This window comes from Amblyomma mixtum, chromosome 8, assembly GCF_055824585.1.
Source record: "Amblyomma mixtum isolate Tamu chromosome 8, ASM5582458v1, whole genome shotgun sequence".
Classification (NCBI taxonomy): domain Eukaryota; kingdom Metazoa; phylum Arthropoda; class Arachnida; order Ixodida; family Ixodidae; genus Amblyomma; species Amblyomma mixtum.
Genome location: NC_143019.1, coordinates 113,612,957 through 113,640,855, shown reverse-complemented (window position 1 = coordinate 113,640,855; position 27,899 = coordinate 113,612,957). Strand labels below are relative to the sequence as shown.

At 46.2% G+C, this 27,899-nt stretch overlaps 2 protein-coding genes across 2 annotated transcripts; both read left to right on the top strand.

Moving 5' to 3' along the window:
* The first annotated feature begins 855 nt into the window (after positions 1 to 855).
* On the top strand, positions 856 to 10,675 carry LOC149333996 ((3R)-3-hydroxyacyl-CoA dehydrogenase-like). Its single transcript, XM_089556163.1, has 2 exons — positions 856 to 1,044; positions 10,130 to 10,675. Exons 1-2 carry the CDS (start codon positions 871 to 873, stop codon positions 10,544 to 10,546), a joined length of 591 nt encoding a protein of 196 aa, XP_089412289.1. The 5' UTR covers positions 856 to 870; the 3' UTR covers positions 10,547 to 10,675.
* Positions 10,676 to 25,748: 15,073 nt separating this feature from the next.
* On the top strand, positions 25,749 to 26,653 carry LOC149333995 (uncharacterized). Its single transcript, XM_089556162.1, has one exon. The coding sequence runs from the start codon at positions 25,749 to 25,751 to the stop codon at positions 26,553 to 26,555; it is 807 nt and encodes a 268-aa protein (XP_089412288.1). The 3' UTR covers positions 26,556 to 26,653.
* Positions 26,654 to 27,899: the final 1,246 nt, after the last annotated feature.

Sequence of the window (27,899 nt, the reverse complement as noted above, 5' to 3'; positions counted from 1 at the left end):
GCGCGATTCCGCTGTCACCGTGTAATGATGCTTGTCAGTCGGCAGTGATTGTCGCCTTGCTTTTTGTTCATCGCACTGTCAGGTTGCGGCTTCTTTGTGTTGGTAGCAATTTGTATCTTCCTATTGAGGCTGCTTCGTCGAAGGTGAGCCATGCTGCTGAGCTCTCTGTCGGTAGCGGTGCTGGCCGATCCACAGTTGTCGTGTAGTCAGGGTGTTTTCGTTGCGCCGACGGAGGGTTTGCAACCCTGAGCTGAAAGCAAGCACATCTTAAGGGGTTAATGGTTTAATTTTGCTCAACGTGGAATGGGCGAGCAATAGCACCCAAAATCAGCGTCCGGATGACATCAGGGCGAGTTAAATCGTCGTGGTGATGTGGACCAGGAGGTGCGGAAGAGGCCTCGTAATGTTCGATCTTTTTTGGTCATTAACTCCCAGGGGTACTCCATCGATGTTGAGCCCCCGATACACAACTTGTCGGTGGGGGCTGAACCCTTAGATCTGCCCTGCTTTTTCTCAAAATAAGCCCATTGAAGCAATGCTTAAAGGCTGCTGTATGGCCTATTATATACTTCAATGAAAGCAATTTGAAAAAAAACTTCTTGAGACACCTCCGTGTGCGTGTTGTACAGCGTTGAAGATTATCGATCTTAATTGCCCATGAGCTTACCCGTCAAATCTATTCGACTTCGTGAGCTGCAGAAATTCTTTTGCAAACGCGTTTGTTGTCATAAAACTTTAGCTCAATCGGCGCAGTATCAGCGCATCGGGCTGTTTAGCGTCGGGAGGACCTGAAAAACTGTATACAAACTTGGTTGTATCGGTAATGATGCCATTTGTTACCTCTTTGCAGGCGACGCGAAACACTGTGGCATGCGTGTTGACGTTGGTGATACGGCGTCAGTGGAAGAGCTGTTCAGCAACATTCGCGCCATGTTCCCGCAGCCGCTTAGTATCGTGGTCAACTCCGCCGGAATCGGGGGCTTCTCACATATCGTTGATTGCACTGATGACCAGTTCGATGAAGTAATCAGGGTTGACCTAAGGGTGAGATTTCAGAGAAGAGGCTGTCCATCTCATCCCGTGGCAAGCAATGATGACTGATCACGTCATAAAGGGTGAAACGCATAAACCTCCGTGCTCTCAGGTTTTGTAGTTACCCTTAAAGAATGAAACGCTATCAAAATTGTTGCTCAGAAAGTACACGAGGCCCTCCTTTGCAGCTGACAGTGTTGCTTTGGCATGAAAAGTACAAGTACCATTACAGAAAGGGCAGGACTATGTTTCTGCTTGAAGAAAACATTGCCACTTTGAAGTCACAATTAACGCAGAAATTTTTACAACGCAATTTCTAATATGAATATCGCCTTCTTCATGCACACCGCTGACAATAAAGAGTGGAAGATTCCACAAAACTGTTAGTGGTCACGGCCTGTACACCAGTAGGACGCGGAATCTATTGCGTCTTACAGTGTTCTCGATGCTGGAAGCTGTGGCATGAAGCTCATATACTCTTAGCTGCTATTGAGATTATTGCAGTGTATGTTTGTGGCCAAATTGGGTCGTAGTGCAACATATATTTTCGTTTCTGACATGCGTCCTGGTGGCTGTGAAAACAGGTGATATTCTACGACACACCACCAACGGAATTAGGACAAAAACCGAGCGCAAAGCCACTGCTTGTTATCAAAAAATAACATTCAAAGTGACAGAGTACAGGCACTGACTTAGACATCACTTTATCGACAAGTGACCCGGGCGCTGAGAAATGTGCTGTGAAAACTGTGACCTCTAAGAAGGGAATTTTCCGGTTCTACACTGATGAGAGCGTATTCACAATGCTGCGAAGAAAACTGTGCGAAAATTCAATTTCTCATTTAAAAATGAATAGTGGTCCAAGATTGAGGACAAATTGGTGCTTGACCAGGGCATGAAACCAGTGCCAGAAAGTTGATTTATGCATTACCTCTGTTGAATAACGTGACAAAGACCTGTTGGCAAAGTGAAGCCATTTCGATCAGCAGATCGGAGTAGAAACGATGTCATTTCGCTGAACCTAGGTGCAGCTCCTTACGGTGGAGAGATTTCTCGCAGTGCATACGTGAAATGTATGGGCCTTTAAGGTGCTTGCCTGTAATATATGCTCGGTAAGATTCCGGGTAGGACTTGGATAGAACTTTTAGAGTGCTTGTGCAAACTGACGCCAGTGATATGGTCAGGCTTCTGAATGGTGTCTTTAGCAAGGATTTCTGCTTTGAGAGGTATCGCTTCAAGCACGGCGGTACGATGGGATATCAGGATGACTTCCACATCTTAAAGCCTAGCCCGGCTTAGAAGTGATTCGAATGTGAGTTTTCCTTTGGAACATCTGTTTAAATTGACCCTGAAATTGTTTTGACAGTCATAGGGTGACACCTCACCGCGCGTTCTCAGCCGCCCCTAGCCCGCTGACGTAAGTACAGAATCTGGGTGATCCTTCTGGGGCGGGCGGGGTGCAGTCCTGACCTGTTTTCTTTATTGTTTAGTGGCAAGTCGCTGTGTACTGTTCAGACGAGAGGGGAGGGACGTCATTTTTAACCATCGATACATTCGGTGTTCATGACGCTAGTTTAAACGTTTCTGCGGTTTTTTGACGTGTGAGGCAATAGCCATTTGTGCTTTTTGCCTAACGCCAGTAAAGATCATTTCATGGTCCTTTCAAGAAAGAAAAACATAACCCGAAATTTGGTGACGGCGTGCCAGGTTTTAACACAGAACACACTCTTAAAAGAGAGTCCTGTATTCCTCGATCATGTTTTGTCTAAACGATCATTACTCTAATGTTTCGGGAAAAAAAAACATCGAATTTTATTCACACACGGCGCATTAATAAAAGCTAAAAATAAACTGTCTGAAATAAGTCGTCCCGTCTAGTCGTGCATCTATACCCATGAGTTGTTTAAAGAATAAAAAGCCTTCTATTTGGAATTAGCCTGAAGTTGCGCGCGAGCGTAACTTAGCAGATTCCACGACACCATAACTGCAGTGCACAATGTCGTTAGCTTCACTTAGAAGTTTATTTCTATTCGCGCTTTTCTCAGAGGTGTAGGCTACGAAAACGTAAAAGCCCGGCAACTTACTCATTCGGCGCGCATTTGAACCACGCCATCAGTGAAGACGACATAAATAAGTATAGACAAATGTGAGACCGGAGAGTGCATATAATTTCTGCTCACTGTAAATGCATATTTATTTATTTATTTATTACTGCAGTGCGTGAAGCCCAAGCAGGAGTGAGATACAAATAAAACCTTACAATGTTAAAATGCAAAACAAAATACGTGCAGCAGGTAATCACTGGTAACACAACACATAGAACTATACAAGGACACTCATAACGCCAAGAAATTCTACACAATAAGCTGCAAACTGTTCCAATCACGAGTATGCGGAAAAAATGGTGGTGGAATAAACTGTTCTCAGCTAAGTACGCGGCAAGAGAAAGGGGATGGGATTGTCAGCTTTTTCTGGTTCTTTATAATATTCGGTAAGGTGAAGAATTTAATTTAAGTTCGTGGTTAACTAACATATATGAACTATTTAAACGAAGAAATTAGCGGCGGGACTGAAGGGGCAGGGTAAAATCCGAATGCATTAGGGCTGAGACAGAAATAGTCCCAATGTACAGCAAAAAAAAGTGATGCGCACTGCTTTCATTTCGATTTTCTGAAGTGCTTTTATGTTGGTTGCAGTATGCGGGCCCCCCAAAAATCCACGTATATTCCAATTCGGTCATTAAAAAAGGTAATGGATTAGTTTTTTTGAAACTCGTAGTTTAGTTTCATTACATTGTCAAGTTGCCATCGGAGCTTTTTGCCTTGCCTCCCCCATCTTTGATAGAAAATAAATGGAATATAATGGAATATACCCCTCAGTTATTCTATGGGAGAACGTTGTTAAGGGAAGTGTTTGGCATTATCTGATCATCTTCTGACCGGACGTCATTGTAGATGATAATGCAGTCATCTGCATGCGTACGAATCACCAAAGGTTCATTAACCCCATCGACAATGCCTTTGCCATCGACAATGACGTATCGTGAGAGGGTCGCTTCAACCCGCTTGTGCCCGGAACCGCGGTACGATTGCAGTCCACACGCTGTCAGACAGAGTTCCTCTGGTAGAATTGCCCGCGCGCTACATACGCCTTGTTTCACAAAGCGGCAGCTGTGGCAGCTGAGGCAGCTGCGGCAGCTAAAACAGCTCCTGAGACTTAGACAGCTTCTGAGCTGAGGCAGTTGAGGACATGGTTAACCAAGAAGGCTCCGTGATCCTAAAGGGTTTCGTAAAGAATAATTTCCCTTATTCATGCTTCAGCGGTGTCTGTAAGCTCCAGTTATGTGTGTGTAGCGATATTGAAGTCCTGTGGAATGCCTCTTTCTCCAACTTAAGCAAGCCCTAAACAGTGCACGTGCACTTGGCCATTCCTCCATTTATCTTCTTTTCACTACGTTTAACGGTTTCCTGGCGGTGCATTCAGAGATTGTGTTCCTTCTCATTGTTACCTGCTACACCTAGAAAGCAAAATAAGTACCACCTTTCGCGTATACCGCTGCCACTTGTTGCTCGAGCGGCGCTATGATCTTAACTTGTGCAACAAGGCGCTACATTGACACAAATAAGACAAATTGACAAGTATTCGCGTGTTCTGTCCTTTTGTGTCTTTCGGTGTGGTGTCTTGTTGCACAAATTAACGCTCAGAAACAACTAGCCCGGCAACATTCCTTACCGGTGTGATATTCAGTGCACCTTTATACATAGCGGGGAAACATCTTAAAACAGCCCTTATTACAAGTGGTGTGGACATATCTGTAAATGTCAATGCATGCACGCAGCATGAAAAGCATTAGGCATAGGTTATGCTGAACTTTTGAACTTTTGAAGCTTGAACTTTTGCAGTGGACCCAAGGAGTGCATCACCAAAGTGCTGCCTTTCTACTTGGTCCTTGGCCATACAGCAATCTGCATTTTTCAAGCTCAAGACGGGCGCAATGCAGTGATTACATCGCTTTTCGAGGGCCAGCATCATCGACAGATACCGTTCGTCAACAGCGGCGACTCCTTGTGACAAGATCTGCTTGATTCCCGGCGTGGGCGGAACACTTCATTTGGCAGCGGCGGCGGCTCGTCTGAGGGACGCTGTTTGATTCTTCGTTCTTGAACTTTTGCAGTGGACCCAAGGAGTGCATCACCAAAGTGCTGCCTTTCTACTTGGTCCTTGGCCATACAGCAATCTGCATTTTTCAAGCTCAAGACGGGCGCAATGCAGTGATTACATCGCTTTTCGAGGGCCAGCATTATCGACAGATACCGTTCGTCAACAGCGGCGACTCCTTGTGACAAGATCTGCTTGATTCCCGGCGTGGGCGGAACACTTCATTTGGCAGCGGCGGCGGCTCGTCTGAGGGACGCTGTTTGATTCTTCGTTCTTGAACTTTTGCAGTGGACCCAAGGAGTGCATCACCAAAGTGCTGCCTTTCTACTTGGTCCTTGGCCATACAGCAATCTGCATTTTTCAAGCTCAAGACGGGCGCAATGCAGTGATTACATCGCTTTTCGAGGGCCAGCATCATCGACAGATACCGTTCGTCAACAGCGGCGACTCCTTGTGACAAGATCTGCTTGATTCCCGGCGTGGGCGGAACACTTCATTTGGCAGCGGCGGCGGCTCGTCTGAGGGACGCTGTTTGATTCTTCGTTCTTGAACTTTTGCAGGTTAGTTTTCAAATTCACCTTTTTCGTATCAACTTTCCGCCGCTGCTGCCAATGTGAAGTGTTTTGCGTTCAGTGGCTGCTGTTTGACGTATCTTGCAATGTCGCGTTGCTGTGCTTGCAGGGGTGTGTTTCTTGGGGATTCTGCTCGCTTGGCTTGCACTGAATGCGCATTCTTATTCCATGTGGGGGAGTGCTCCGGGGTTGTTGAGGGAGCACTTAAAACCAAAAACAAAAGAGAGTCACTCAAGAAAAATTGGAAGTGCAGCTCATGCAGGCCAGGTGGGTCAAAAGAAAACTGTGCTGAGTCTCCTGTCTCGCTGGAAACAGACATACATGCAGTACTTCTAGACATAAATGGCAAACTGAACTCTCTCCTTTGCCTACCAGGCAAAGTTGATTCGATTGAGAATTCTATTGAGTTGCTCTCAGCGGAGTTCGACAACTTTGCTACACGTCTTGATGCTCAAGAAAAAGAAACGAAGCAGTTGAAAGATAGGGTAAGCACCTTGGAAAACAAATGTGATTCAAATGAAGTAGCAGAACTAAAAGCTGAACTGAATGACCTTGAATGGCGAAGCCGAAGGTTGAACCTGGAGTTTCATGGCATTTCTCGAACGGATAACGAAATTCTTCTCGACAAAGTAAATGAAATTGGTACAACACTGAGTCTGGAACCCCTCGTCACGCACGACGTCACAGCAATCCACAGGCTGCCGTCGAAACGCGACAAAATACCTGGTGTCATCGTTCGTTTTGCCCGTCAGGAATTAAGGGATAAATGGTTTGCCAAGAAACGTGCCTTGAGTGACGAGAATAGTGACCAGTACATCCTGGAAAACCTGACAAAGCACGCTCGTAATCTTCTCTTTGTCGCAAAGAACTGGGCTAAGGAGCATGGTTATGCGTTTGTTTGGCACGCAAACGGCAGGATCCTTATCAGAAAGAAGCAAGGTGATTCAGTCGTCGTTGTCCGATCTGAAGCGGACCTCGCTCAGCTGTCTTAAGCTTTTTACACACTATGCAGTACCACGAGCTTCTCCTACCGCACGAAGTTAAGAGCAGCTTAGCAATAGAAAACAGCTTTTCAGCTTTACACCTTCAACATAGTTTTGATGTGCTGTTGTTCACAGAAACGTGGGCGGTGCATGAAATTGATTTCATAAACCTTCCTGATTATTCTCTTTTCTATTTGAACCGAAGCACGCGTGGTGGCGGTGTAGCCATTTACGTCAAAAGCGGTCTTAAAGCAGACCTGCTACCCGAGTTTTCTGTTATGAAGGATGATTTTGAGATACTTACAGTCAAAATTGCTGACAGTATTGTCTCAGTGGTATATAGGCCCCCGTCAGGTTGCACTGATACCTTTATTGAGTTTTTTGATGCCTTTCTTGACTTTTGCTCGGGAAAAATCTACGCTTATTGGTGGCGACTTTAATCTTAACATTGAAGATAATAGTCGTAACAGCAGTGCCTTTTTAGAAGCTGTCTGGTCCAATGGATTTTTGAATTTAATAACCACACCTACCAGATTTACAGCTACTTCTTCGAGTACACTTGATCTTTTGATTGTTGACATCGCTTCGCATGTCAATTGTGCTGGAACTATAGTTTCGGATATTAGTGATCACTGCGCTGTATTTGCTTCTGTTGTTGCCCAAACACCTGCTGTCAATTGTGAACATAACGTCTTTACTTACCAGTGCATTAATGAAGAATCCCTTAACCGTTTTAGGCTGTCAATACTTTCTGAAGACTGGAGCTCGATTTTCAATTACTCTCAGCCGGACGATTGCTATAAGCACTTTCTTAATAAATTAAAAGTACACTACACACGCTGCTTTCCATGGAAGACAAAAACTAAAAAATCTAAGATCCGAAAACCATGGGTAACCCCCTTTCACATGAAAATGATGAACCGCAAAAGTAAGCTTTTCAAGCATTTTATGCTCACTAAGGATCCTGCTGATTTAGTTTCATTCAAAAAATATCGTAATAATCTAACAAGTGAGCTAAGGAGCGCTAAGCAAGCTTACCAGCAGCGCTTAGTTAGTAATAACAAGCACAATCCCCGACAGCTATGGAAAGTTTTGAATGAAGCTTTTGTCCACAAAATCATAACAAAACACTAGGTGAACTATTTGTCGAAAATGAGCTTTTATCCGGGGCCTCCCTTGCAGAGAAATTTAACTGTTTTTTTACTGCCTTTAAGCCAACCGGAGATGTAAAACCTGCCACTAGTACAATTAGCAATATGCCTAATGAATCACTAGTCTTTTATCAAACGGATTCGGAAGAAGTGTTCTCAGTATTAATGAATCTGAAATCAACACGCTGTGTGGATTATGATGGGCTGCAAATAAAACCGCTGAAGTTTGTCGCAGACCTAATAGCCCCGTATCTAGCTTTAATTTTTAATCAGTCCCTTTCATGCTCTATTTTCCCTAATGAAATGAAAAATGCCAAAGTAACAGTTATCTTTAAAGGAGGTAATAAAGCCGTATTAACCAACTACCGCCCGATTTCCGTACTTCCGGTTTTTTCGAAGGTATATGAGAAGATTATTCTAAAAAGAATGGATAGCTTTTTTTACTAAACACAGCTTGCTAACAGATTCACAGTTCGGGTTTCGAAAAGGACGCTCTACCGAATCTGCTCTCCTCTCACAAAAAGAATTTATCTTGCAAAATTTTGAACGTAAATGTCTAACTCTCGGTATCTTTGTTGATTTCAGTAAGGCTTTTGACTTTCTTAACCACACTATTTTGCTTGCTAAACTAGAAATGTATGGTGTTCGAGGAATGTGTCTCCATCTTCTACGGTCATACCTCACTGATCGAAAACAGGCTGTTTTCTGTGATGGACATGGATCCACTCTTCAGACTATAAACTGTGGAGTGCCTCAGGGCAGCCTTTTAGGTCCTTTTCTCTTTAACGTATACATAAATGATCTCGTAAACATTGACAGTAACGTTAAATTCATTCTGTACGCAGATGACACCAGTATTTTCTTAACGGGCTCCTCAACAGATCAGTTATTAAATCGCGGTAATGCTGTTCTTAAAACTTTGCATGCGTGGTCCGTTCAAAATGGGTTGTCTATTAATACCAATAAATCTAAAGCTGTTTTCTTCAGGCCTAAAAACGTCAAAATTAACTTAAACGATGATCTTCAACTTGGGAATCATAAAATAGAAATCGTGGACACCTTCAAATCACTCGGTGTAATTTTTGACGCCTGTATGAGCTGGACCGCACACGCAACACATCTTCGCAAGAAATTAGCTCCTTCCGTTGGTTTTCTTGCTTGGTACCGCACTGAATTTCCTCCCTGTATAAAACGAATGAGTTATCATGCCCTATTCCAATCACACATTAACTATTGCCACATAGTTTGGGCTACCACATCCAAAACAAATCTACAGAAAATTCTAATTCTCCAAAAGAAAGCTATCAGGATTATCGCAGGTGCCAGTTTTACTGCCCATACGGCTGAATTGTTTACTAAGTATGAAGTAATTCGTGTCAATGTTTTTCTTGAGTACCGCCTATTATATTATCTCAAATTTTCTTCACCATCAATATGTAATTTTTTGCTTAATATCGCATTGTTAAAGCCCATAGAAAAGTATGTTCAAACCCGATCAAGTGCAAAATGGACACTTCCACGAGCTAGAACTAACTATGGTAAACAAGCACTTAACTTCCTTATACCTAATGTTCTAAACAGCTACGAATCTAACCAGGTGAGCATGTATAACCTCCGACCACATGATTTAAAAGTGTACTTTGTAAATAATATTCCACAACTTCTTTTCATATATTGTAGTTTGTGTATGTATCGGTGTCCTTTTCCCCTTTGTAATCAACCCAGCAGTGTATAACTTTCAAATGGATTTGTTCAGTTTTAATTGTTTTTTTTCTAGTTTCAAACTACATCTCTGTGTACCCATCAGTTCAATCGTAAATATTATAAATTCTTTCTACAGTGTGCTCGTTTCCGATCTGCCATCGTTGTATGCATGTGTTTATTTTATTATTTTGTAATGGCTCTTAGATGAGCCACAGGCATTTTCAAGCTATTTTCTTTAGCTTTTGGCCTGTGGCTCATCCTAAAGACTGTATGCACATTTGTAAAATAAAATAAAGTTTGGTTTGGTTTGGAAAAAAAAAAAAAACAAATGGCTCAGTTTCTCTAGCCGTGGCCGAACAAGGTTCCATTTGTAATGCCATTTATGGCGCGACACGCATCAGAATGCGCGACGTTTAGCATGGATTTATGAAAGCGCGTTTACGAAATGTGCTGTTTTTGTTTGACACACTTGTCCAGGGCAGTATGTGAAATTGCTGTTCAGAGGTGTTTTTTTGCTGTTCCATTCCAGGGTGCCTTCGCGGTAACGCGTGCAGCCTGCAGGGAAATGCTCCGATCTGGCAAAAAACTGCCCGAGGGAGGCGGTGCCATCGTAAACGTGTCCAGCACCTCGCTCAAGCACTGCAGCGTTGGCTATAGCGTGTACTCTTCTTCCAAGGCCGGTGTTGAGGCCCTCACAAAGTCAGCGGCCAAAGAGATGGCGGCGCACGGCATCCGATGTAACTCCGTGCGAGCCGGATGGACAGAGACTCCAATGACAGCCGATTTCTGCGAAGACCGCAGGGCCTTGTTTATGTCCCAGACGCCGCAGAAGAGGGCTGCCAAGCCGCAGGAAATCGCCGAAGCTATCCTGTTTCTTTGCGTACCTTCAGCTAGCTCCTATATTACAGGGACGTCGCTGCTTGTCGGTGGAGGTTTTTGCATGTGACTTTTCTTGCGTACAGACTGGTGCACCGCACATGCGTGCTACCGTCATTAAAGCGACTCTCTCTACCACCAGCAATCTCTCCGCTAGCAACAATTATAGTGATGAAAATATAGTTTTTTTTGGCGGATGTAAGGGCTAGCAGTTCTACTGGAATTAGAGTGTAGCAATCTTTGTCTGGGACAAAATAAAATATTCGTTTTCGCTGTGAGGAATAAAGGAAGTTTCGAGAACGAGGTTGTCATCCCTCCCAAGATAGCAGACCACTAACATCTCGCTGAGAACTAAATATAGAATGTGTAGATATTATTACACACATCACAGAAGGCATACATACAAAAGTAAGTGTTGCAGGAATTTTCAGTTTATGCTTGGTTATACTCCAGAAATATCAAATAATTAACCTTAACAAAAATGGAAACTGTCAACAATTTACGTGTGTCAAGCCCCAAGAAGGTTAAGTGTTATGGTAGAAAAAATACGAAATTCGCTTGACGTAATTCCTCGAGAAGCTGCATGCCTTTAAACGTTTAGTTGAAACTGCACCCTATAGTAAATAGAGATAGCTGCTTAATAAACTATTGCCTTGGATATGTGACCGCATATTGTCTAATGTCTTCAGTTCTCGCCTGATCAACGCTAAAAATTATATCTTGCTTTTGTTTATCGGGAGCAAATTCGAGGTTGTATTTGAGAATAATGAACTCTCGGCAATATAGCCACATCTCATTGTAGTGCACTGTTCGTTCGCGCTCAAGGCCGGAGGAACGGGGCGTTACCATTTTTGTTCGTGACGCCAGTAACGACGCGACTAATCCCGATTGATCACAGCCATGAAGAACTGCATCTACGTTTTTCCAGGTTGCTGTAGTTGATTTTGACCTGTTATCTCGAAGTTTCCTTGCTGGTTTTAAATTGAGCGATGCAGCTAGCGGCGGGCGTTTGAAGTTCGACGTCTGACGATCACTTTTGTTGGTTGTGCCGCTGCCGTGCTGTTAAGTTCTTTTGCGTGCGCAAGTGAGCCCAAATAAAGAGCTTCATTTGCAAGTCTTGTAGCTGACTTCCTGACGCTGAACTGCCGTCACTACAACATGGCAATATAATGCCGCACGATTTAAAGGAGCACATTTATCTGAAAAGAGAGGTAATAATTAAATACCGTTGTAAGTCCTAAAGCAGTGCATACAATTCTGGGTTGTTTGAATGGCGCCAATAGCACGCACTGAACGTTTTTGAAGAAACAAGAATATTCAGTTTTTCCGGATTATATGACCATAATAGTAAGCTCTACGTTAACTAAGTGAAAGAGGGCCCGGGAGATTTTGTTGTGTCACTGATATTAGTACTGCCCATAATTTCAGCGACCTTGGCGTAACATACAGATAAGTGCCAGCACTGCGTTTTCGATCATGTCGACTGAAATTACATGGTCTGTTCTGAAAGTAGTAGGACTGGTTTTTTCCTGGGTGAACCGGCAGACGAGAGGTGGCCTGCTCATGCTGGATCGTTGAAGGGGGATATTGGGAATGCAGGGGAAAATCGGCAGTCGGCTCTCGGCCGTTGAAGAGAGGAGGTCGCTTGTATTGTGAACCCCTGTCGAAACGTCTCGTCACGCAGAATCGTCGAGCGTTTACTGGATCAGCGATACGCGATCAAATTTTGAGTAAATCTTGGTAAAACGGGCAAAGAGACTCACAACATGATTAACGAAGTCTACGGTGACGCTTCCATGGGTAGATCAGGTGTCTTTGAGTGGCACAAGCTTTTCCGAGAAGGTAAGGAAAGAGTGGAGGAAGACGACCGCTTCAGACGCCCTTCGACAGCAAGACCAACGAAAATGTGTAGCGAGGGAAACATTTACTTAACAGTGATCGTAGAATGAGTATCAGAATGATTGCTGATGACTTGAGCATTCCTCAAACCCAAGTGTTTGGGATCGTGACAGAAAACTTTTCCATGAGGAAAGCGTGCGTGAAGTTGGTTTTTTGTCCAGCAGAAGGCGGCAACGCTGCCTCAGCCCCCCTACAGCCTCGACTTGGCCCTGCCAGACTTTTTTCTATTCCCGAGAATAAAATCGACGCTGGAGGGGAAGCATCACGGATCGGTAGAGGTGGTTCAACAGGCCGTGATGAGGGAGCTAAACAACATTCCACTCCAGGCGTTCCTGGAGGCGTACGAAAACTGTAAAACTCATTGGCAGCAGCGTGTAGGTGCGGAAGGGTGCTACCTTGAAAAATTGTAATCGTTTGTACTATTCCCTTGAATAACTTTTGTTTAAAAAAATCAGTCCTACTACTTTCAGAACAGACCATGTATAACTAACTTTCAAAATCAGAGCGAACTTCGGAATGGTAGAGTTAAAACCCAATCAGCTTGAAATAAAGCAGCATGAAAGTAATAGATTCGATAAGAAAATGCACATGTGTGTAAATAGAATTCTTATCAACCCAACTACTGAGAGCGCAAAAAAACGGTGGATTTTAGTTGTGATGTCGTTGCAATCATCGTCAGCCTGATTACAGCCACTGCAGGATAAAGGCCTCTGCCATGTCTCTCCTATTAAGCCTGTCCTTTGTCAGCCGCAGCCAACTTTTTTTTGCCTACAAGAGTACTTCACAGCAGGCCTTTTCCGTCCTTCCCTTACAAATATTTCTTTAGACAATTTATGGACTGTCCATAGAATTTTGTCCGTATCGACTATAGCCGATTTATATAGAAATCCAAGAGAATAGTATAGAGGCAATAAAAATCTTATAGACAGTGCGTAGACAATTTATGCATTTATTGCCATATACTTTCAGTAGGCTTCCTTCTAAAAAGCCTGTAGACCTCGAATACAGAAAGGGAAATATCTACGTGAATACAATAGAGTTGATAAGAAGTGTAGATACTGCCTAAAGGGCAGTGTTGTAAAGGTTGGGGGCTTTGAATTACTCCCAGCATTGTTTACTTGATGAAAATGGAGTCTAGTTTACACAGACTCCCTAAACTCCTCAGATAGATGCCAGCACAACACCGCTGGAATGTGCACAATGGGCATCAAGGATATGCAAAAAAGGAAAGAAACAAGTACTACATGCAAAGTTGAGAAATTACCCTCAACCCCTTTACTCATGTACCAGGCTGTTCTAGCTGCTTTTTCATCAACACTTGATTGAGATGTCCGTATTGCCGTACCTACCACGTCTATTGTCCTTTACACCTATACACAAATAAATAAATACGATTTACACGCTTTTAGGAAGCTAAAGACTAAACTTCAAAACTGTCCAACTCGCTGTGGCAGATAATTCACTTTGGCGTTTAGGTCACTGCTCCCAGGGTCGAGAGATGGTATTGCCGCGAATCTTTCTCAAAGGGCGGGCGCAGCACTTAATTGCTGCTTTTTTTGATGCAAGGCGCGAACAGATTTATCTCAACTGATCGCATCCAGGCGGAGTTCATTCTACATTGTTCAAGGATATTCTTATAGCTTTGCACGCTTTATCACGGCAGTTCGCTATCAGCTTTAAATGAGCATGGCCGAGAGCGGCGGGGATTCGGTTCGACGACAGAGCACGCTTGCTGCTACGCTGCCACCGATTCATTCAGTTCTTTGCGGGCGCAAATCAGCGGAAGTAAAGAGTTTTGTTACTACGGTCGCCCCTATGTGACATCTGGTGGACTTGAGGGGTTGACGTTCTTCTTTTGTAGTGAAAAGCTACATTACGCGGGCCAGAGCCGAGTTTCGCGTGTGCGGGAGCCGCCAGTTCTGCGCATGTGCGAAAACCAAGTGACGTCACGAGAGGCGCAGTCGCGTCGCCTCCTCGCCGCAGCCTTCACCGACGGCGCCGCCTGATCCACAGATGCGCCACCCTCTACTGCGCATGTTCGTCGCCTCCTCGCCACGGCCGCCGCCGCCTGACCTTAGCCCATGGAGGAAAGAAGGAAAAGAGGAGAGGCTGCTACGTCACATTTTTTGAAGCCGGAAGCGAGGGCTCCGCCATGACACTTGGCCGTTTTCTCAGCCAATGGCATGCGAGCGCCGCGAAGATCAACGCGAGCGGCGCGAGCAGACGATTTCGCGCCGCGCCAGGCTGTCGGCAGCTGTCAGACACGGCGGAAAGTGAGACTTCTGCTCCCATTGACAACAAAGACGCTGCGATGCCCAGCTGCTGCGTTCCTGGATGTTGGTCGCGCACGCCAGGACAAGAACCGGGCGTCACTTTCCACACGTAAGTATACTACATTTTGTTTTCGTATTTAATTGACTGCGTAATGAGTAAAATGCATGCTCGCAGAACATAACGCACGACACGGCGTGAACGTGGTATTCGTACCGCCCCGGCCTTATTGGTGGCTCTTTGTCCGAGTGCAGTGAATAATTGTTTTCAAACTGGTTTCCGAAAGATCCAGAGCGAAGGAGGCAGTGGACTGAGGCCGTTAGACCAGGCCAAAGCGACTGGGAACCAGCAAAATGAACCTGCGTATGCTCAAAACATTTTCTGCCCGAGCACTTCGATCGGATGTCGCCGCTCGTAGTTCGTATACGTGCGGATGTCGTCCCCCTTCAGGTGAGGAACCACCTCGATACATTCTCAAGAGATTGGAAAGAAATGCTCTTATTGAGAAGGTTTATAGCTTGACTGCATATATGCTTTCAATATGACGTTGTAGGTGTTCATGCAAGAAATAGAATGATTTGCGAATAAATAGCTTTAGCTAGACGCTATGATCGAGTAGCGCGGCTACAGTATTCCCGCACTGATAAAAAGTAATTGTGTCATTACTGCTAAACTGGCTGCGGTTTATATAAGGTTCTGATGAAATTCTGCTTACTGTACATGATTATTTATTTATTAGCTTACGCACTCCCTCATTAGAAGAAAATAAAAAGATACTTGTCATCTATAGCATCGAGCACACCACAGTTTCTTTGGGGCATCATTTCCATTTGATATTATTACTTGTAGTGTGCAAATGTTTGCGCCTAGCAGTAATCTGTATGGCGGTGCATTTTTTTTGTTATCTCGGCCATAGCGCCTGGGAAGTGTCACTGTTTTATAACTAAGAGAGCACTGTGATTCCTTAAAACTATAGTTCGTTTACAAAGGAGATCATAAACAAGTTCCATAAGGCCTATAGAGCACCGTTACGTATTTGCTCGCGTAATTTGCGCTCGTTTTTTCTTTAATTGGGGCTCCAAAAAGAGGGTGCGCAATTTACGCGCAAGCGAGCCATCCGAACACGTCCTAAAAAAAGGGTTGGCACCCCTCGCTAGCAAACAAAAAGGTTGACTCGTCCGCCCCGCCCACGCTATGTAGCTCCCCGCGGGGTGGCATGACGGCACGTGCTTAGCTCAAATCAATAAACGCGCAAAGATTCAATCGCGAAGTCAGCAGTGGGAGGAGATAGCGGGCAATAAAACGGGGCCCTTGCGTGTAGCCCGGCTGACTAGCGGCAAACCGTATAGCAAACGGTACGGTAGAGTTTTGGTTTTGGGGCTCGCGCAGCTGTTCGTCCGGGATAGCGACCGCCAGCGCGAGCAAGCCGGGTAAACGGTGCAGAGTTCGCACCCGCGTATACACGCTGGTGGCCTGGCTCAGCATAGTGCGCAAAATGTGCGAGTATTTTTTTTTTTAATCCGGTTAAATGTTTGAACTTTTTGGGGTGCATAATCTAAGTGCGGGCGCAAATTACACGAGTAAATACTGTAAATGTCTGACTTTGTCAAAATAAAATTCTATTCAAACGGCCGCACATTATAACCTGTCATACTGAGTATTGAAAAGAATAGCTTTGTAATGTGAATGCGTCATGTACACCACCGACTTAGGCTCATGCTTGATGGCAGTCACTGTCAGTTTTTTCAGGAGTAATCAGGGCTTTGATTTAGCTTGATTGCTACTGAATCAACCAGAAATTACCTGCTTCCTAAAATCAGATTTTTGTCTTTTGTGGTAAATGAACGATACGCACATTTTCAAAAAGAGGTCAGTTAAGTAACATCAGCAGTACATGACCAGAGTGCAAATGCTAGTTCTTGTTCATGAATCTATATGCTGTAGCTTCACAGATGGACATGTACTATTGGTCACTGATGTTCAAGAATAAAGGCTGCAGTTAGCAGTCTCCCAGAGCTTTCTTTAGCGTGCCTGCACTACTGTCCTTCAGGGTACAGGGTGACTGAAGTATCGTATTTTGTAAAAGTATGGAGTGCATGTTTTTCATACTATAGAAGCCGGAATAATCGAGAGTAATTAGTGTACCATACTTACAATTTTAGTTCTAGTTATTCAACACATCTGAAGGTGATTTTGGCCTTTCAAACTAGTAGTGTCAAACGGGGGTGATCATCCCACTGCACGCAGCAACAGAGTAAGCACTAGCATATAAGTTCTAGCATATAAGAGGATTCTTTACCACCCAACATTTTTAAGAGCAAAGATTTTGTGAAAGGACTAGAAAGCCATATTTTGCATACTTAACATATCCTGTTTTCCTTCCAGAAGAGTTATTTGTGAGGCATTTTGCATTCATATCATACATGAGGTGTGTTGTTGCCATTTATTACCCAATGTTAGTTTTATCACACAGTTGTTCTTTTAAGAAATGTGTTGTTTCCCATGGGTTCTTCCCCGCATTGTATATGTTCTTCTTGTTGTATGCGACATTTGTATGCCTATCCTGCTTGGGCCAAAACATTGGCCTGCAGTATATGTAAATAAATAAAAATATAAGTTTTGCAACCTGCAACAAATTCATGTTCTTAAATGATGAAAACACTTTTCCACATGCACTTGGTATATGCATACAGAGGAAAACCTTATCATTCTACCAGCCGCAATTTGTACACTATATTAATCATTCTTTAGCTGCCATCATGCCTTAGTTGTGCACAGCTCAAATGCCCGTCTTATGTGCAGACTATGTTGGTTGGCTCGTGGTTTTGACAAGTATAAAACAGCATGTGCACACAAGTACCACATAGCACACAACAAACAGAACAGAAAACTATGCTATTTTTATACTGTTCCAGGCTAGGCATATAAGAGTCTAATACAACAATGCAACAATAGAAATAGTGTCAGCAGGGTACTCTCTTTCTTTGCATATATTACAGAAAGGAATAAGCAGAAGGGAGGGAAATGATTCACTTTTTCCACCAGCTGGGACAACTGTTACCAATTTTTCAAGTCACTTCCACACAGTGCTCCAATTACTTTGCATTTACATTGCTTAAATTTTATCAACATTGCGATGCAGAAACAACTACCGAGAAATGAAAGCTTTCACACAATTGGGCAAGAATGGTCCACAAATATTTTTCTGTCTCAAAGCCCTCATTTACTGCCTTCCTATATGTTTTTACTCTCTCTGATCGAATAGTTCATGGTTGCAAAGTGATGTAATTCAGTTGAGCATTTCTTCTTCTTTCTAGTATATTTGTTGAATCCTTTTTATGTGTTTTCTCCTTCCATACACGAGTGTTATCACTTTTGTTAAAAGATTTTGATTGCTTCACGTAGCAAGCTATGTTTGGTAATAAGTGTTATGCTGTATCAAACCTTTTTAAGGCTCATAATCTGATTTTCAAATCAACTACAAAATTTGGACTTCACTAATGCGTTTAATCAGCTGAATGCAAGAAACTGCTACTCGGCGAGGTGTTCGCAGGTCGACTCGGCATCTCGGTAAACGGTAAGTTGCGAGGTACAGTCTTTGTAAAAAGTTTAGAGCCCACGGGGTTCACTTCCAAACTTTATAATGGGACTCCAGGAGCATTCATGTATGTCCTACCTATTACAGGAGGCAGTAGTAGAAATCTTCTTATGTCCAGCAAATTTGGAGCGCTAGATATCCATTAAGAACGACAGAGTGTGGCTAAAAAGAAAACCCCCCTGGGCTCCAAACTTTAGACAAAGGCTGTACACTCAACCTTACAATGGCATGGCCTTACACTTCACCACCCTTAAGCGCAAATGTTTTAAACCTAACACTGCGCATCCTAAACCCGGCTATGTGTCCTTACGCTCGCACAACAGCACTCGATCGAGACAGCCGCGCGGATCGGTCGATCCACAGGGTCCATATCGGAGAAAACTTGTACGCAGTTGACATATCGCTCGCACAGCGTACAGTAAACAGATATGGTATGCTTCAGACTGCTTCGCGTATCGCTTTGCTGACGGATACCATTGGATGCGGCGCGGCTTTCTTGGCACTGCACGCTTCGGTGAGCACAGCGCGGCCCACGCATATCGGTCGCCAACAATTGTGACCGTCATGCATAGGGCAATGTAGACGCAACGGGTATACCTACAAGGACACGGTCTGGACGAGTTTGTATTTATTCGTGGTTAAAACAACGCGGGAAAAATACACAAAAATGAAGGAACACGCAGAACACGTATACATACACAAAACAAGCGCCGACTCCCAAATGGCTTTTTCTTCCCTCGCTGCTGTAACCATATAAACCAGCGTGTCACCGTCGTCTATCGCTTTATGAGCCGTCGGCACTGTCAATTTCTCCTTGGAACAGGACTAGCAGCGTTGAGGGACGCAACCGCACAAAACGCGAAGCCGAAAAAGAATAGCGAAGCTGCAGCGCCAAGCCTTTTCAGAGAAAGCTGTCGCGGGCTTCCAAAACAACCGCTTTCGTCAAGACGGCATCCTGAATGAACTAAGCGCACAGCAATGAAGACCGGCACCGACTACAGGCCTCTGGAACTTTCTGCCTCCCGCGGACCACAACGATTCAATAAAAATGCGAATTTCCAACTCTACTCGACCGGCTCTGCCGACATGGGTGATGCGTGAAGCAGACGACGCCGCTGCGCCCAACGCTGCTATTGGCTGCGCCGCCGGCCAAGGAATCCCAGTAGGCCTTGCGAAACCACGTGACTTCCTGCACGTTTTTTGTAACGCGGCTCGGATAGCGAGGGTACAGTGAACTAGAATCTAGTTCACTGTAGCGAGGGCCTCTCCTATGGTTTCCTTCCTCCATGCCTTAGCCGGTGCGCGTGTTTACGACAGATGCGCCGCGCGCTACTGCGCATGCGCGAGGAGGGTGCGCCGCGTGTATATAATGCGCTTGACGGAGTTCTCGCTTCGGCGAGCGCGGCTTCGGCCGCTTCTTTTTGAGCAGCGTCCGCTCCGGCGGACGCAGTTGTTGCTGCGACGCGCGTCTTTTCTTTCCTTTTTCTCTTTCCTCTGATCTTTTAACTCTCCTCTGTCTGCACGTGGCAGCGGTGGTGGCTTGGGGCCAGTAGCAGGCCCGTGCAATTTTCTCTTCATCCTTCTCTCAGTCACAACAACAACAACAACACTGGCGGGAGGCGGGAGGAGTGTATCTGTTCTCGCTTCGGCGAGCGCGGCTTCGGCCGCTTATCTGTTTTTTGAGCAGCGTCCGCTCCGGCGGACGCAGTTGTTGCTGCGACGCGCGTCTTTCCTTTCCTTTCTCTCCTTCCTGTGATCTCTTAACTCTCCTCTATCTGCACGTGGCAGCGGTGGTGGCTTGGCTCGAGCCAGTAGCAGGCCCGTGCAATTTCCTTTTCATCCTTCTCTCAGTCACAACAACAACTGGCGGGTGCGTTCGACACGAAAGTCAAGGAGAGTGCAGTATATTGGTTTTTGAGGAAAGGAAATGGCGCAGTATCTGTCACATATCTCGGCGGACACCTGAACCGCGCCGAAAGGGAAGGGAGGAGGTAGGAGTGAAAAAAGAAAGAGATAAAGAGGTGCCGTAGTGGGGGTCTCGGGAATAATTTCGACTACATGGGGATCTTTAACGTGCACTGACATCGCACAGCACACCGGCGCCTCTTGCTGTTCTCCTCCATCGAAACACGGCCGCCGCGGTCGGGTTCGAACCCGGGTACTCCGGCTCGGTAGACGGGCGCCTTACCACTGAGCCACCGCGGCGGGTTAAGGAAGTGCGGCTGCTGCTAAACGACGCAGAAGAGCGGAGAAACTGATTTCTTCCGATCCAGAGGTAGTCTCTTGGGAGCTTGCCGCCGAACAACGGAGGAAAGATAGAGCCAAGGCGAAACATCCATCTGAAACGCCGCAGCCTCGCGAAAAGACGTCGCCAAGAAGCCGAACAACGCGCTATGGCCACCGCCGTGGCCACTGGTAGTCAAAAAAGTGAGAAGGAGGAGGTGGTGGTGGTGAAAACATTTATTTGGAATGAACTGGAGGTATGTTTGGATCAGCCCGTAAGGGACCGATCCTTAGAACCACTAGGTGGAGGTCCCTAGTATGGGACCCCAGTGGCGGTTGCCGCCGCCCGGGCGCGCCCGACTAAGGCTTGTTGGGCCTGTAAGTCGTGGCAGCCGAGCAGGGTCGCCTCCCAGTCCTCCCGGGTTGGGTTGGGGATGGGGGGAATAGCGGGGTTGGACGGGCAGGCCCACACCATGTGATAGGTGTCAGAAGACACTGCACTACAGTGTGGGCAGCTGCCGCTAAAGGAGGGGTCAAAATGTTTTAGCGCTGCCGGGCACAGCAAAGTATTGGTGAGAAGGCGGAGAAGGAGCCGCTCATCCGCCTTCTTCAGGCCTTTACATGGGCTAGGGTAAAGGCGATGACAATTTTGATAATATGTTGTAATATCTTTGAATGTATAGACCGGATTAAAATCGGGTTCCTGATCGGAGCAGCAGAAGGAGGAAAACATGGGAGAAGATTCAAAGACTCACTGCTACACTGTACACGTGTTAAGACTGAGTGAAAGCGCGAGTGCGTCCAGAGTGTTTACGTCGGACTTTGTGAACAACCCGTTCGGCCATGTTTGTGATGTGTGTGAGAGACTATGGCACTTTTCGCTACGCATATCCAAGCTTAACCTTAGCTAAGCCACAGCCAATTTTTTATTCAAACAGGGGTGGTGATAACGACACTAGCCGCAAAGCGCTTGCAGTATCAATTGAAAAGTTTACGCCGGTGACGATGGAAAAGTTTACGCCGGTGACGATGCTTGTCGCCCAGCCATTGAAAAAATGCTGATGCAGACGACGCTGTCTCACTAGTGTTGATAAGGCACCGTGACTAGCAATGCGTTCCGTGCAGTGTTCGAAGGGCCGCCTGTACAGGTGAAGCGCGAGTTTTCGTTCGAACAGGAAGTGCTATGTGTCTAAATGGCACTTGAAAAAATTCAAAAGGGCACTTTCTTGACCTAAAGAGCGGTGAGGCGGAAGCCTTAAGCGCGGTGTTGCTGCTTGTGTAAGTGATATGTTTTTAAGATGTTAAGATTTGCCTCTAACAGTGGAACGCGACAGCGTCTTGCAACGCTGCCAGGAGTCCACAGACGCCATCGCACGTTCAGCTCTACGCCTTGCATGTCGGTAAATTGGTTTTTGAGGAAAGGAAATGTATCTGTCTCGCATAAATCGGTGGACACCTCAACCTCGCGTAAAGGAAGGGAGGAAGATAGGAGTGAACGATGACACCGTATTCACAAGACGCGCCTTTGTTCATTCCAAACCGTCGACCTGGCATGGCGGAGCGGTTAGCGCGCTCGTCTCGCACTTCGGAGACCCTGGTTCGATTCCCAAACTCCACCAATTTTCTACTCGGTTTTATTTATTTCTCTGGACGGAATAGAAAGGTGATTTAGGCTAATCGGTTAATTAATTAAATTAACTAACCTCAGTCCCTTTTACTTGGAGCATCACTATATCAATCCTGTAATTGGTTGCATGGTTACTAGCCACAGTACAATTGACCCCGTTAGAAATTCGCGCACTGTGACGTCACGACCATTTCGACCAATTGAAAAGCGTGACATTTCGCTCGACAACTCCTGCTTACAACGATGAGGCATTAAAGGCTTCCGCCTTAAAATTGGAGGACGCTTCAGGTTCGCCTGTAAGAGTGGGACGCGACAGCGTGCTACAGCGTTGTCAGGGTGCCCACGGAACACCATCGTCCGTTCGGCGCGGTCTTGCCCGTTGGAAAAATTGCTTGGATTCTTTAGGAGGCCTCTCAGAACAGTCCATCCGCCGCCCGAAGAGATCTAAAACGGGTTGCAGCGATACTCCTCACTGAATTGGCCGTTGTGCTTCTCCGTTGTGATGTTGATTTTAGAGAAAAGGAAAGGCGCAGTAGCAGTCTCACATATCGGTGGACACCTCAACCACGCCGTGAGGCAAGGGTGGAAGTTTGTAGTGAAAAAAAAAAACTCTGACCGAAAAAACTCTGACCGATTTGCTGGACCGTAATGGAGGTCTGCGTCTCCGTTGGCGCCCCATTCGTTGACCACAACAGCACACAGATGCGTGCATCGCCGGCGCTCGGGCGGTACGGGTTCCATGACATCGCAATTCTTGACACCACCACAAAACATGACGCACACAGGTTCGGTCACCGCTGCCTGCACGTGTGAACCTCGAAGAGATCGCGAAAAGTTGCACCCTCGCAGCTGCCCGCAGGGGCGAAACCGTCGTGTTATCACCAGGCTCCGCGTTCGGACCAGTTGACATTTTCAAAGGTTTCGTCTGCGGGTCCTCCTAATTCAAATCCACAACACGTGTGCGATGTCAGTGCACGTTAAAGAGCCCCAGGTCACCTAAATTAGCGAAGCAATCGACTAGCGCGTCCCTCACAGCAGGAGTAGTCGCTTTGGAACGTAGAACTACACAATCCCGAACTGAAACCGAACTAGAGCCCCTTGATTTTGAAAGGAGCGCATTTCTGTGAACTTTGTCGCCGCACCACAAGCTCTCGCCGTCTCTTTGCTCAGCGCTTTTCTGAACGACGACTGGCCGCTCCAGCCGTCGCCCAGGAAAAGCGCGCGAGTGGATCGTTTTCTTGGTGTTTTCGTTCTTCGTTGGCTCAATGTGTGGGCCGTCGGCCTCCGCTGCTGGTCGAGATCCGTTGAGGTACGCGCTGACAATTCGATAACTGCTTTTAGTGCCGCATAATGCGCGGTTGAGGTTAATTTCAATGCACAAGCCGGGCTGATAATGGCTCCGCGCTGTTCGCGATTGCTCGAGGTAAAAATGACACTCGCCGTAGCAAAACCTAGATCCACAACATTGTCCCGAAAAGAGCACCGTCCTCGGCGATGTACTATGTATTTCGTGGTACGTAATCTAGTGTGCATACTTAAAACTCCTTGCGAGATTATCAGAAAGCTTAATTCGCTTCTTATTGTGCGCTGTTTCGCAGGCTGTTCTTTCCATTTCTTGGCATTGCTGTGTGTGTTTTATAACCGATTGGTCGCTTGTGAATTGCGCCTATGATAGCCACTGTAACTCGTGGATGTCAGTGTGAGTTTCCGCGAAAAATTTTTGCATCTTAGAACTTTGTTGTTTTTTTTATAGCAAATACACGTGCTTCTCACGCGGCTCAAGATAGAAAACATGTTCATCTTCGCAACGTATACGACAGTCTAGATCTCTCCAGTAAGCCCCAAAGCTCTAGTGGGGTAGCTTTAACGGCGTTATACAACCGTCTGTCTAGCGATGATAGGGGATATTAATCTTTAGAGCGATTAAGGAATTTTTTCGACCGCCGCGACTTTGCGCAACTCTACCGCGATTCCCAGACCGAACGCCACGTAAGGAGCGAGTAGAGCTTCGATTTGTCGCTGGCGAAATTGTTATAATATACTGCACTGAATGATGTTCCCAAAATAACAAGAGATTCTTTAACTCCTTAGATTAAAAGATAGCACGAATCGTTTCCTTCAGGCTCCCTCAGTCAATTAATAACAACATCATTTCTGATCGCGCTTTACAATGCTGAACTGATTCAGCGCGAGCATCTAAAACAGTCCTTCAACGCATTCGAGGGATTAGCGTAGATGAGTCATCGAAAGAATGTAATATTTCTACCACTTCATCAAGTTTGCCGTTGGCTCCAGCAGTCACCCAAAATCTTAAGCCAAACCCTTGGCCAGGCGCTCTTCTGCACCAGTCGATAAATTAAACAACAGATCTAGAAAACAAAATTCTCGATTTAAAGCAGCCGTGAAATTAGCATTGACCACGCAGTAAAGCCGAGCGTTTGCCTCACTTAGAGGAACCAAGCTGAATGTTTTCGGTCTGAAACTTGCTAAAGAAATGCATGACACGCATTAAAGGAAATGTCCCAATATTTTCGCAGTCACTATCGTGCTTGTGAAACTTCACTGGTGAAACGACATCTTTACATAATTACCACAATATACACCTCGCTCGATTGCAAAAGAATAGGGTCATAAACTACAGCATTTTCGCAGAAATGCAGGGCTAGGTCTAATCTACATTCACTGGAGCGTCAGCGTGCGAAGAGTATTGAAGAATATATAAAAATAACGTAAATCTTATGATAATATAAACTGCCGTATTGAGGAGGACGGAGTACGCCTTGATTGTTCATGTCGCATGCGCTCACATTTAGAGCTTTCATTGCTCAAACGAGAAAGTGGTAAATGTGGTTCGTGGCAGCGTCAAGCAAGCCGCATCACTTACTAGTGGTTCCGGCGGAACTTTGGCTCCCTAAAGAGCTGAAAGGCGAAGAAAGTCGTTCTTGGCGTACTATTTGGCATTGACTGCGAGAATGTATGGGGTATGTAATCTGGTGACCCACAGACGCCTTGCGCCCCCTTTCATAGACGACGACAACTATTTTTTATTAGTTGTCGTCTACTCCAAAAGGTGGCGCCAGGCATCCGTAGGTGACATCATTAGTTTGAATTTGCGCGCTCTGACGTCATAACCATTTCGACCAACCGAAAAGCGCCTCACCTCTGCTAACAACCTTCGGTCGACAACAATGAGGCATTAAAGGCTTTCGCCTTAAAATCGCACAGGCGCGCTAACGTGTGCCAGCGAAGTTGAACACATGAGGCATTCGAGCGAGCGCTTTCCTTCGAAGCAAGCTGTATGGAGCGCGCACAACCAGAGGGCGACGGTAATCGAGGAGGAAAACGTGAGAGTGGAGGAGAGCGTCGGTAGTTTCACCGCACAGGGGACTTACACTGAATACGTTCATAATGCCACCTACTGTCCCTAACCGCAAGCTGTTCGCATTTACTTGAATCTCTGCACCGCAGATGGCGACACGTTCCCACAACTCGTGGCAGTTTATTGAAATGCTTGACTGAGTAGAACGCGGTTGTTATTGGCTCCAGTTTTCAAACTCGCTGAAGTGGAAGAGTTTTCGGGGCAGCGCCGACGTTATCTGAGGCGTGCTAGTAGACATATTTGAGATCAGTGCTGACGACCTGTATTCCATAAAAATGGCTAACTCAGATGAAGCGTCCGTTCCTGTCGTGTCATACCAACAGAAGTATCGCAGCCTGAAACGCAAGCTGAAGTTCCTGCTCTACGAAAATGAATGCCTCCAGGAAGAACTTCAAAAGGCGCAACGAGAGCGTCTCATAGTGACACGGGACAAAAGCTTTCTCCTGGACCAGATCCTTCAGTACGAATCGATCGACTCGTCATCGAGTGACTCAGACGCTGCTATATCGAGTGACAATGACTGGGAGCTTCGTGTTGAACCGCCGCCACCACCGCTCACTCCCGTCGAAAGTAGCAACGTGAATCATCTGCCCGTGGCCAGCGTACCGGCTGCAACTCTGTCCGGTGCTGGTCCGTCTTTTTCCATACCCATAAAGACTGAGATTGCGCCGCTGCCGGCCCGCACCGTTTCCACTGCTCCTGGTGTTCTGCCTACTTTGGCAGCCAAGTCAACAGCTAAAATGCCCTCCAGTTCGTCCCTCAAACCTACGGTCGAAAAGAAAGAAAAAAGAGCCCGGACCTCCAAGTCTCCGCCAGAAGTGGTCGACGCGTTGTCTGTGAGCCGCCTATACGGCCACATGACGGAGGAGGAAGTGGAGAGGCACTTGGAAGCAAGGCAGGCACTGCGCAACCTACTCCCAGAGAAGGCTCCGCTTACGGTGCCTGTCGAGCTATTCAGCGATGAACCACCGGCAGACCTAATGGACAGTGGGCCGCCCTTACTTCTCGTCGCCTCTTCTGCCGTGGCCTCTGCTGGCGCCGAGGGAGAGGAAGACGAACTCATCGTGGGAATGCTGGATTGATCCTTTCCATCCCACCACCATGCATCGTATGCCGGTACTGGAAGAGCACACAGCGCAGTGCTATTCTTTCTGACCGAATAAAACTTCAGTTATTTGTATACTTGTTTTGAATTTGTGATTTTAGTCTGTGGTCTAGCTTGCTTGAGCACTTTAGGCAGCTTGTAAAAGTTCTCTCCGGTCTACAAGTTTTGTACTGTATGGTATGGCAGTTTTCAGGTAGCCTTGGCTAAACTGCTGTTCACACCAGGTGCAACACGGGTTCGTATACTCATTTACAGAGTCGATCACACTTGTCTAGAGCGCTCGAGGGGTGCCGTCTGGTGGAAATAATACGAAATTCTAAAGAACGCATTGTCTTTCACTGATAATAATTGAGCTGGACAGAAGCCTAGTAGACGTGTGTACCACAGGCACTATCGCCTTACCCCACAGCAAAGCAGCTGCGATAAGATTTATTTCCATAACTTCATTTGCGCCCCAGCACACCGGTCGAGCACTATAGGCGAGTGTGATCGACTCTGCACGCGTCAGTACACATTTACATGGGCCCGTGAAATGCCATTAACAGAAGCCCGTGTCCATGGACTTGATGACTTTCCGCACTTCTCTACCTATCGTAGACCCCCTCCAGTCGGGATACGTCACCTAGGCCAAATTTCTCACCTCTACACCCATACAACACGAAAAACAGAGGCTGCTCACAGAAACACAAATGGAGTTGGACAACCACCTCCTACACCTTTGGGAGGCCCGCCGCATCCTCACCAAACTATGCAAGAAAGAGAAACATAACAGACTCCTCAGGAAACGCATCCTCGAAAACAAAATGCAGGCTGCGGAATATTCTGCCCAACAAGCCGGTACTAATTCTGTGGATCGGTGCAACAAGGCTGCGCCAGATGCCTGGCCACAACACGTGGACCCTGTACGGCGCTCTTCGATCCAACACAAACACGCACGGAAACCCAATGCCACTTATATAGGGCCTTGCACAGCTTTACAAGAACGACAACCCAGCTCGCCCACGCGCTCAGGGACCGATACCTGTGCACCACCAAGGACCCCGGCCGGCCGCGTTCTCGTGTGGAGGCAAAGAGAACATGGAGCTGGACACCCTGCTCCAGATCGACGGGCTCTGGGCAGCCTTAAGCGAGATGAAACACGGCACCGCACCCGGGCGTGACAAGGTTTACGATTAAGCTTTTGGCCAACCTGCCCTACGCAGCCTACGCCGCTCTGAAATACATCAATAGCATTTGGGAAGTAGAGACTCCTGTCCATTTCGACTGTAAGTCGGCTCTTATGACCTTCATCCCGAGAGCCGGCAAACCTATTGATGTGGAG